At 38.8% G+C, this 11,507-nt stretch overlaps 2 protein-coding genes across 3 annotated transcripts; one reads left to right on the forward strand and one right to left on the reverse strand.

The window, feature by feature from the left end:
* The first annotated feature begins 447 nt into the window (after positions 1-447).
* Positions 448-3,793, forward strand: LOC109091486 (interactor of HORMAD1 protein 1-like). 2 transcript variants are annotated; one of them, XM_019105259.2, is made up of 8 exons: positions 448-554; positions 803-892; positions 1,036-1,192; positions 1,409-1,560; positions 1,683-1,731; positions 1,835-1,922; positions 2,128-2,225; positions 2,324-3,793. In XM_019105259.2, exons 2-8 carry the CDS (start codon positions 837-839, stop codon positions 3,353-3,355), a joined length of 1,632 nt encoding a protein of 543 aa, XP_018960804.2. In that variant the 5' UTR covers positions 448-554; positions 803-836; the 3' UTR covers positions 3,356-3,793. The 2 variants fall into 2 exon arrangements, with proteins under 2 accessions (XP_018960804.2, XP_042614553.1); XM_042758619.1 differs by lacking the exon at positions 1,036-1,192 and having other exon boundaries at positions 453-554.
* Positions 3,673-8,081, reverse strand: LOC109091473 (kelch repeat and BTB domain-containing protein 12-like). Its single transcript, XM_042758618.1, has 6 exons — positions 7,653-8,081; positions 6,205-7,394; positions 5,726-5,996; positions 5,356-5,506; positions 4,924-5,121; positions 3,673-4,755 (listed from the first exon to the last, which is right to left on the reverse strand). Exons 2-6 carry the CDS (start codon positions 7,284-7,286, stop codon positions 4,604-4,606), a joined length of 1,854 nt encoding a protein of 617 aa, XP_042614552.1. The 5' UTR covers positions 7,287-7,394; positions 7,653-8,081; the 3' UTR covers positions 3,673-4,603.
* Positions 8,082-11,507: the final 3,426 nt, after the last annotated feature.

The following is an 11,507-nucleotide window of genomic DNA, read 5'->3' on the forward strand; positions in this document are numbered from 1 at the left end:
TGACTTTTATTATGAAGACGCTAGCTTTCGTAGTTTTAGTTGCTAGGATACAGTTTAGTCTCAACGACTCGGTTTATGGATGGTAACCCACACCGCTTTTCTACGCAGAAGGATGTTATTGCAGTAATGCGATTGTTTAACAAGATCAGTAACCCCCTAGAGTAGTGGGGAGATTTTCACAAATCCACACTATACCACCGCACTAAGCTTTAAAATGTCACAAGCATATAACTATTAGATTTTGCTACACGAGACACTGTACAATGGCATCATAATGTCATTAAAAACATTTGATTTAATAAACGGCAGTGCAAAGTGGTTTATACTACTTTGGTACAAACTACAATAGTTCAGGTTAAATTATAAGTATTTAAATAGCGCCATCTAGCGATCTTTCCTAGAAATAATGGAGAAACTACATGTTTAGCGGCTAGTAGCGTGGTCCATTTAAATTCAGTAGCCCGGGAAAACCGTAACTGCCAGCATCAGCGAGCACTAGAATTCATATACGTTGCTTCAGAATCATTACTGCATATCAAACAAGTAATTTCCCGGTAAGAATCATTACTTTGAAATGAATTAAATAAGTGTAGCCCGTGAAACGGTGGTTTACTCGCTAGTTTTGTCATGAGAACTAGCTCAGCTTTGAAGACGTCTGAGTCGTGCGAGAAAAGTCATTCTGGACACTTGGCATTCGCTCAGATAAATTCTAGAATGTTTTTAAAACAAAAATCATTGTTTAAATCAATACACACAGACTAGTGTTTTACAGTAGTTTTGATTTCATGTTTATTATTTCTAGTGGAAATAAATGTGCTGACATTCAGAGCCTGGATATGAAGCCCAATGTCTGGAATATAAAGGAGATGTTGAATATCCCCGCAACTTCTGGGTATGTTTCATAACTGAATTCTGTACTAGAGAGTTTGTCTGGTAACATTTACTATTATTTACACTTACCCAATTAATTACCTTGAAACAGTGCCTAATAATGTAGTGTTTATATTTATTTATTCCGCGCTCTGTTTGTAAAAGAGGGATAAAAAATGGTAAGGGTCCGGGAACCAGTGACTACTCCAGCCTGAGTGACTCCCAAATTCTGTTGGGCTCTCAAATGTGGCCTGACATTTCACAAGGGTTTACCCAGGAGATAAGTGGACAGAGCAGAGGTTCTCAGCATACCTCACAGGAGGTAAATAATTCAGGCCTAAACTATTTATTTGGTCTGAAGAACATGTCATGTTTTGTTTGGTATAATATAATGAACATGTTCTTGATTGTTTTTTTTTTCTTGGTCCACAAACCTTTAATAAGTGAAAATTAATGTGACATTCTTGTAAATGAGTCTGTGAAATGTAATAATATTTTAAATTTCATATTAATTCCAAACTGTCTAAATCCTCCACAGATGAAGGAAATGATGGTGTCCAGCAGTTACAGTTCTAAGCCGTTTTTGTTCGGTGGTGATGGCAAAATCTCAAACTTCACTGGTGGCAAATTTGTTGGCATGTTGGACAGATTTGAGGAGGAGAAAAGAAAAGCCAAAGAAAAACATGAAAGGTAGTCTGTTTATTCTTGATCCTTGTGCAATGAAAAACTATTCTAACCATCCTGATTTTAAGTTTCCTATTGCAGTTTTTCATGTAGCCCTGTTTTTTTCCCCTGATTTTTTTCCCTTCTAGTGAAATTCTCACTCATGGAATTCTACAGTTGCAGGAATCTCTGGAAAATGTAAGTATTGTACTTAAGACACTCATGCTTCTTTAACACATTACACATGCACAAAGTCATGGTTTTAATAGTACTGGACTTTGACTTACATTTTCCCTTTTAGACCAGAGAGACTTTGTTAAATCGCATTGGTGGAAGTAATGACATAACCAAAGTTGTAGTGGAGAAGATGGATACTTTTTCAAAAACAAGTATGTTTTTGTTTGCATGTTTTGCTTATTCTTTTAACTAAATGCAGATGGTTCTTAACAGTTAGCCCATGCTGGCACCCTAAATTCCACAAATACCATATCATCAAAGAAAATAATTGATCATGTAATAGCAGATACATATCTTCGTATTTTCAATGTTGTAGCTGTTATTTATAAGCCTAAGACATTATGTTGTCTATTGCAGTTAAAGGTTATTTAAACAGTGTGAACAAAGGTATAACATGTCAGTTTGAGACTCTGCAGAGCCAAGCACAAAAAGAAATGGCAGACAGGCAAGCCAAGGTAAGGACTGCATGTACGGTATAACAGATCCAAAGCTAATACTAGTGTATTTTATACTGGCATTGGTAATAAAGCTACATTTATTTTCTATTAAATAGAGCAGTCTGGCTGCAAAAGAGTTGAGCTCAAGCATGTTTAACCTCCAACGGGATCTGGAACATCTGAAAGCAGAGCAGAGCAAGGAACAGGACATGCTGGGAAAAATTCTGTCTCAACTTAACACTCTGATTTCTATTCAGAAGCCGATGACCGGTCCTGGCTCTGCTAGAATGATTGACAGTGAGGTCCAGACATCACCTGGTTTGTTAGAGAGGCTCTGTGTCATGTCAGATGCAAAACACTACGAGAGCCAGATGATATGCATCACGCCTGTCATTTATTCAGCAAAAGCAGTAGAACAGAACCAGTGTGCACTTACAACACAGAAGACACAAAACAGAAATTCACATGCTCTGCCTGTAGATAGACAACAGACAGCAGTCACAGATGAGGTTTCACCTGATACTTCGCAGAGATTATGGTGCAAACAATTAGTTGAGACCAGACCTTCAAGCCCACATGTGGATGTTCAATTCACTGCATCCATAGAGGACCATGGAGGACAGTATGTAGATAGGCATCTGGAGCCTGAAAAACCATTGTATGTGAGAGAGAACCGATTTGTCACTGATGCGATGGAACCTCTGAAAGTACCTAAGAGGCGCCAAAAACCACTGAATTATAGGGGGAAAAAGAGAGCCTTTGTTCTCCCACAAAGACAGCTGGTGAGAAAAAAAGGAGCGATGAAGTTCTCAAAGGACAGCCAGCAGAATGAAGACCTTCAGTGTGAACAAAAAGACAGAGTACCTTTGGCTTCTCTTTGTGACAACTGGAAAATGACCAACAAGTATGCTGCAGAGAATCACTTAAAACTACAGCAGCAAGCCACTGTAGCACCAGTCAGTAGGTGTGTAGCTGAACAACCACTAAACCCCTTCAGTTTGTGGTCTGAAGACACAGACAGCTCCCAAATGACAGTGGAATACAAGATGGATGAATGGGAAAATGTGGTGCCTGAACCTAAAACTAGTGTCATAGGAGGAGAAGGTGGCCTCTGGCAGCTCTTTGACTTTACCAATGACTCAGAATAAGATGCAGAATTCTTCAGTATTGACTATGCTTACATTTGAGAAATTGCTTAGAGTATTTCCTTTGTTAATTTTTTTAAAAGGTAGAACTTGAAATTGCCTGCGAACAAGCAAACCTTGTATTCTAACCACTTTCCTTGCTATAGACATCTGTTCTTCTTCTGTTGCTTAGCCTTGTCAATTCTTTTTGAAGTATCGATATTATAAAAACTTAAAGACAAACAGGCAGACTTTACTACATCTAAAAATATTTTGTTCTATTTTACTTGTATCGTACGACTCTTAAATCAATAACATTCAAGCACATTCTGTAGTTTAGGCTTGCAAATATTTAGGACATTCTCAGTGTGACATCAACATGTACAAAATAGTTTTAAAACATATTCAACTTTGTTTGCAGATGGAACTTTACAGATTTAGCTGTTGTTAAGTTTTACAAATGAACATGTTTAATAAATTGCATTGACTGCTTAAAGTTACAGTACATGTACTGTATTGTGCAAATCTGCAATACATTTTTCCTTTGCTAGTAAAGTAAAATCATATTTTAGCACAGTGTCTTGGAGTGTTACTTAATCTGAGCTGTGAAATGCTTTGAGACGTTCTCATATCCTTTGGCATGCATCTTAACTCATACCATATACCTCAAATATTGGTAATATTATCTGAAATCCAAAAATGTAAAGCATATCAAAGTTAAAATCACTAAAGTACTTGCAGCATTGTAAATCAAAATTGTTTCTTAACTATTAAAGAAAGCCTTCAGGGATTCTCAATTCCAGTCCTCGTGACCCCCTGCTCTCCGTCTCTCTTTGTTAACACACCTGATTCAGATAATCAGCTCGTTAGAAGTGAGCTCCGTGAATGAACTGTGTTCCCATTGACATGGTCCATACACAGTGTTCATTGCTCCCTACTCCCTGAGCAGGGAAATCTGTTTACATCACTTCGGAACATTCATTCACGGACAAGTGTGACATCACATACCTCGGTGAATAAATACAATTTAAATTCACGTCTCGCACACTTCAATGCACTTTGAATGGAACATATACGTTCGTTTCGAACTGGAATCATGGCGGAATATCCTGTGATGTCCACTTCGCAGGGCACATACGTTCGAATAGAACAAACGTCTGAAGCGATAAGAGAGACATACAAAATGTGCAGAGCAGGGGGTCGCGAGGACTGGAGTTCTGTCTTGTGAATGTGATAAATCACTTGGATAACTGTTGTCATTCCTCTACCAAGTCAGCAGGAGGGGGCATGAGTCCACGAGGATTCAGATTTGACCAAACACACATCGTAACTGTCGTGCATCAGCGCCTGCTTTGCCACCACAGTCCATACGTTTTCCCAGGGATCCAACTGCAGGATGTCTTTAGTGATGGTATCGTGACGATCTGAAAAGAGTACAGTACTTACAGTGTTGTCTGTAATGTTTAATTAAATGTAAATGAGTGTTGAATTGAATTTTGTGATTGCATGAATTTAACTTTTGTGATTGCATGAATTTAAAATTGAAGGATGAAGTGGACTGATATTGATATTACAATATTTACGTATTTTACCTGCCCCTTTGTAGTATCCACAGACATAAAGTTTTCCATCAACAACACCAGCATTTGATGCATTGCTGCGAAGTGATAGGAGAGGCCATGGTAAAGGAGGACCATCCCTCCAAAAATCCCCATCAGGGTTGTAGATCTCCACTACATTAAGGCAGTGACGTGATTGGCCACGATCCACACCTTCACACCCAATTCCACCTGCAGGAGGAGACATCGAAATTTATCCATTGGCTATGCCTAGGTTTTGATATTACTTTTTTCTTTTTTCTCTTGAGGTGAACAAACACATGCAACATTGAAACAAGCAACATTTTTATTAAGTTAATCCACATGTCTCATTCTATGGAAAAATTGCCCCATAATCACAAAAACTGATATTTCAAATAATAAAACAGTGTTGTCACATTGTACTCATCCTGTTAACATTCTCACCCAGTACATAGATTTCCCCATTGAGTGCAACTGCACTGCAACGGTATTTTGAATATTTCATAGGGCCAAGTTCACTCCACTTGTTGGTTTCTGGGTTATATTCAAGCAGGCGATTACTCATTCGGTCAGGCTCGTCATCTGTGCGGTGTGACTGTAGTTCATGAGGCATGGCAGAACAGGTGCATTAGAGGGAAAGAGAGAAGGCATTAAACAGACAGTTACTGTGATCCTCACCTTGTTTTTATTTTCCAAATTATAGTGATTTATATTGTTTGCACCATCGATGTTACATTCCCATGACTCTTATTGTGCAATATATTTGCAGGTAGTACCATAAAGATGACAAATTTGCTCCGTTTTGGAATATTACCTGTGGCGTCCGTCCCCCGAGCACATATAGGTGGCCCTTCATCCGAACTACGCTGTGATAGGCCAGGGGCATGGGCAGAGGGGCAGCGCTACGCCATGGTCCACCCTGTAGAGACCAGCGCTCAACACTGTTGGTGATGAGGAACTGGTTCTTCAGCTTCATTTGACCCCCAATTAGATAAAGGTTTTTTCCCAAAGAGCTCAATGCGTAAGAATCACGATACTCTGCTGAGCTCAAGTGTTTCCAGGATCCTTGAGCTTCCTTGTTGTACCTGAAAGGGACATAGCAAATATGAGATACTTGAATTGTAAGTTTTACTGTCTGTAATAATGTGATAGATTTAATCTCATTTTAATTTTAAATTCTAATCATAATTTTAGGTACCCTTGTCTAATGAACAGATTAGTTTAAGGTTTGGCTGCATATATTTGATGTTGAAAACATATTATTATTGTCATTTTCTCCTGCCAAAGGCTCACATGAAAATCTCGACATTTCTGTCTTTCTGTCTTGACATCCTTCTTGCTCCGAGCTCTCCTGCAACAATAATGTCATTCTTCTCAGTCACCACCCCAGCAAAGACATATCCAAGCGCATCACCATATCGTGGGGAGGTGATGAAAAGAGTTCGGCCTGTTTTGGGAGCATAACAGAAGCTACGCTCTGTATAGCTTCCATAACGTGAGCGAATGCCTCCGCCGTCATTACCAATGCAGAGCAGGAGGTCTGTGGTCTCCATGCCATAGCGCAGCTTCATTCGCTGGGGTGGAGCATCTGAATCCAAGCTTGCTGCTTCAATTGCCTCTTCCATTATCTGAAGACATTCGGCATCAGCTAGAAGTATCGTGTTCCTTTTCACCGTCCCCTTCAAGTAATCTGCACCCACCAGTGGAAGACGTACCTTCCTTAAGAGCTCTGGAAGGTGCCTGGCCCGGTTCTCTTCCTCTGGCCCTATACCACCCTGACAAAACTTCACCCAGCGCATCACCACATCCAAAATACTCTCTTCCCGTGAAACATTAAGGTCGTCTGAGCACAATAATGCCCCTAGCTGGTGTGCCTCCAACTCCAGTACTTCCTCCCCAAGGCACACTTCAGTGAAGTGCTGCCGCAAATAGCGCTGAGCCTGGTCGGCCAACTCTTCTGCCCCTAGATCACGAGCATAATAATAGATGCCCAGGCAATTGGAAGCATCCATGTTGTCAATCATGTAGATCTGACAACGACTGAAAACTTCATCCATCTGTAGAAGAAAAGCAGCAACAGAGATTCCCTGCACATTGGCTGCAGTGAGTGGAAGATTGGAGCTGTACATGTATTCCAGCAGAAGGGCCAGGCTTGGGGCCGGCATGTCTCTTAACACCACCTTACGGTTGGTACACTCTCGCAGGCCACAGGTGAACATTACGCGGAAGTAGGGGCTGAAGGCAGAAAGCACCGCTCGGTGGCATGGGAAGCTAACACCTTCAGCAACTAGAACCACATCTGTTAACTGCTCAGCATCCCGCATTCGATTTAGCTGTTCCAACAACGTCAAACCATGCCTGGATCTCAGATCCATTTTGTTTTTTTTTCTCTTGACAGCTTAAAACTTAGAGAAGTGTTAGAGAAGAGAAGTGTAGCCTAAATACATCCTGGAGATCCTTCAGAATTGTCAAGGAACTTGTATCTGAAGAGATAAAAAACGAATTATTAGCTAATGCAGCTAAATGACAACTGGCAGGAACATACTAGTGCACCCTTTAATGAAAAGTCGACATAATCTTATTGAAAGTTAATTTTGATGCACCAACAATTTTATCTTGCTCTAAGGGTCAGTGCTAAACAGGTCAATGCTTCGACATGATAAAAGAAGTCAGTTATTGTTGTATCAGTCACATTATTGGCAACAAGCTGCATTGTTAGCACATGCATCAGTGAATCGTACCAGATCTCTGGCTTCCTGTGGTGTCTGCCTTCAGGCAACGATTCGTCCATTACCCACAGTCGACACAAACACACTGGCTGCCTTGCGTCTGACAGTAAACACTGGGAGAGGGAGCATGCTCAACCTTCCATGCCCATTCCAGCTAAGCAACAGTGCTAATTATAGACCATGATTTGTCAAACTACGGAAGGGGGAAACAAGAAAAAAACATTCAACAAGTATTCTTGAACACTGAACATTACTTGTTACTACAGCATGTTTAGAAAGTTTTATATATACATATATTGTCATTTTGCTTAGTGTCTTTGCAATGCTTATGTTTGGTATTTCTGGCATGAAATTGGGGGAAAGGCCCTCAGTACATGAGAGCTGAGGTCAAATTTCACCCCATCATGCTCTTAAAGTGACTACACAGTCTATGTGTAAGCATTTGTTCCTTACTGCGACTTCCTAACCATGACTTTTAATGCAATTATAGCTATTTCTGAATACATAAGTATTATCATATTATTGATGAAGCAGAACTGTGTGATTTAATTATGATTTCTTAATATTGCAAAATTTTAAACATATTATTTATTTGTAAATAACAGGATTTTTTTTTTTTTTTTGTTAATTTGCCTTTGAATTCTACAGTGTGCCATGTTTTTTTCAGCATGTGACATTTAACATTTTTGTGGGGATATAAAGACTTTTAAAAGAGATTTTTTCCCATTGAGCTCATACTATGCCAACTCCTTTAACCTCCAACCCCAACCCATGCCATTTATTTTAAGCCCTTTTAAGGACCTCTTAATGTGTTGCAAAATTACAGGATGAATGACGTCAAAACATCTCTTACTGGTTTTTTTTAAAGCCATCAATTCATAATATGCTGCGCATCACTATTAAATTATTTTTAAACAGAAAAACCATCCTTTGCAGTTCACCAGTACAAAAACGAATGACTAATGAACACAGGAGGAAAGTCTGAGTCAGCATTTGCAATAAAATAAGAGTAGTTTGTTGCACTTATTTTTTCATATAATGACATGCACATTGACAATATTTTTGTTAACTTTTTTTTCTTATTTAACTCTTCTGAAATTGTATATACCATGGCCATTGTGGGTTATGCTATCTCAATTTCTTTGGGCAAAACCTTTGCTCTCAAACACAGTTACAAAGTAGAAAGCAACCAGGTGGGTAAATCAGAATAACATATATGGATATTGGTAAACAGGTAACGACACTGCACAGCTGATCTCTGTCTCTCTTGTAGGAGGTGGTGGCTTTGGATATTAATAATAGTTGGAGGTTTTTTACAGTGTTTTTCAGTTTGTTCTTCAATGTCACTCAGTCTCATGTAGGAAAGCACAGGAAGCAAGACACAGGCAAGACAAATGCACTTGTACAAACTATGAATGCATGCATTTATATATCTGTTTGTTAATCACATTTTAGATCGCAGGAGTAGTGACAGTACCAAAGTTAGGCTCACTTTTTCAAGAGCTGATGAAGGGAATGTTCAGGCAGTACTATGACATAGACACACTGTGGAACAGTAGCAAGATTGATCTGGTAAGTTATGCTAAAGTAGCTTTTAATATTTCAGCCGTTTCTCACTTCTGTCACCTGCTCCATTCTCTTACTGCATCAAGTCTGAACTTATCGCATGACTTCTTTTTACTCACGACGCCCATTTACTCACTGCTGGGAAACCTCCCTGGCACCGAACTGTATCTAGATATGGAAACACACAAGGAGGTGAGGATTACATTTATATTTATTCATTAAGCAGACAGGACTGAACTGAAATGTTGTACTGTGTGCCATTTTTCATGATTTGTCTATTTATTGCATTAAAGTTTATGTTTATTAAAACAATCACATTCCCACTGTAACTCCAGAAATATTGATGATTACGAGTCTGATTATTTTATTTTGTATTGTAATTATTTCATTTTATTTTTTTTTTATTTACAGAAACAAAGAGTTGCCATAGATTGAAATATATTTTGAAAACAAAACTATGGTTAGGGTTCATAGTTTTGAATATTGTTGTGGACGTTGGGGGCCTTTAGAAAGGTTGAGAACTGCTGTCTTTGAAGATATACCTAAATTATTTTCATTAATGCATATTAATTGCTGATGTTAATGCAAAGAGTGGCCTGGACATCAGGAAAATGCTCACCTATAAACAGAGACAGGAAGCCAAGCAGAGACGCAGAGAGAGGAGAGCAGAGCGAAGAGCCCGAAGACAGGCTAAAAGACGGGTAGATGATCTCTGCTAACCATTTCCATGGTTACTGGATAATGATATTATAAACTGCTACATTAGCATGAGCTAGGCCTAACCCTGTACTATTATATATGTTCTGTTCCAAAACCAGCTGCCTAGCCTACAAAGATAAGATACCTTGCTTTGTCCAAATTATAAGGCAGCTTCACCTTTGTGGAGAAGGCAATTTCTGGATGCATTCTGATGAACTCAGCGAAAACACATTATATTTCTAAAATGTTATTTTATTTAAAAAAAAAAAAGGATTAAATACTGAAAATGTTGATAAAAATAGTTGTGTAATTACAAATGGATTATTTTACAAAATATTTGTGTGTGCTGTATATTTATGATTACTACAGTATAACACCAACTTCGCAAACTTTATTGAAATCAATTGTTAGTGTGTGCCAGTGTGAAGGTTCCCAAAACAGTCAATTACAAAATAATAATTCCATAATGATTAAGTCGCTATGTAGGCAGCAAGCAAGGCAACATGTCTAATGTCAAATACTTGCAGCATAGATAATTTCTCAACTCTGGGAACTGTCACTTTCATTCTTCCTTTACAGACATACCCATAGAAGTTGAGCTTGGCTGGATGTACCTTAAAGGTACTGATCCTGACACCTCCACCCTGGGCTCGGTGTCAGATCTACATGATGGGAACACCACCACTCTAGACTCCAGCAGTGAAGACACTTTAAGCCGGGACCTGGAAAGGGTTTCTCTGGGATCCCTTGGGAAATGGGCCTGGGACATCCATTCCATCATCTTGGATTTCTCCACTGCTAACTTTATTGATACTGTGGCCATTAAGACATTTAGTAAAGTAAGTGATTCAAAGTTCTATGAGAGCAGTGACTTTGCATTGCAACCGAGCACTCATCACCATCTCTTTTTGTAGATATTCCATGATTTTGCCGAGATTGATGTGGATATCTACTTGGCAGGCTGTCAAGGTAAGAGTGTCAAGGTTACAGTGGACTTCAAAAATCTGCTTTCCTGTCTGATGATTTATTCAGTCAAAGACAGATTCTCTGTTTTTACCCAAGCACTGGTGGTGGAACAGCTTGAATGTGGCGGCTTCTTCTCTGATGTCATCACTAATGTCTTTGATACTGTGCATGATGCAGTTCTGTATTGTCTCAAACATCAGGAAGTTGTTTGTAGTTGGATCAACAATATATGCACTCATTAATATCACTTTCACATAGAGCAGGGGTGTCCAAACTCAGTCCTGGAGGGCCTAATCAAACACACCTGAACCGTCTAATTTCTTCTTCTTGTTCTACAAGCTGTTGTGATTTTATTCAAGCTATATAAAAAAACTAAAACTCTCCATGAAGTTTCAAATAGAATTTGGCTCAGGAGTTGACACTAATGAAACATGTCTGTTACTTTTTTCCCATTTGATTATGAAACATAGGCTTTCAAATATATTTAATATGTTTGTGTTTGTATTGTATTTTTTGGTTTTAGTTTACTTGTAAAGGAATAAAATATACTGATAACTTCTTTTGTGAATTATACCCACAACATTTTATGAGAATCTGTTTGCAAAATGTCAAATGTTAAAATAGAAAATGCAAGTC

Source organism: Cyprinus carpio, chromosome A6 (assembly GCF_018340385.1).
Source record: "Cyprinus carpio isolate SPL01 chromosome A6, ASM1834038v1, whole genome shotgun sequence".
Classification (NCBI taxonomy): domain Eukaryota; kingdom Metazoa; phylum Chordata; class Actinopteri; order Cypriniformes; family Cyprinidae; genus Cyprinus; species Cyprinus carpio.

Coding starts and splice junctions, on each gene's coding strand:
- LOC109091486 (XM_019105259.2), top strand. CDS start 837: ATGAAGCCCAATGTCTGGAATATAAAGGAGATGTTGAATATCCCCGCA. Junction 1,561..1,682: donor GCCAAAGAAAAACATGAAAG/GTAGTCTGTTTA, acceptor TTTCCCTTCTAG/TGAAATTCTCACTCATGGAA. Junction 1,923..2,127: donor GGATACTTTTTCAAAAACAA/GTATGTTTTTGT, acceptor TGTCTATTGCAG/TTAAAGGTTATTTAAACAGT.
- LOC109091473 (XM_042758618.1), bottom strand. CDS start 7,286: ATGGATCTGAGATCCAGGCATGGTTTGACGTTGTTGGAACAGCTAAAT. Junction 5,507..5,725: donor TCGGGGGACGGACGCCACAG/GTAATATTCCAA, acceptor CATGAACTACAG/TCACACCGCACAGATGACGA. Junction 5,122..5,355: donor TGGGGAAATCTATGTACTGG/GTGAGAATGTTA, acceptor CTCCTCCTGCAG/GTGGAATTGGGTGTGAAGGT.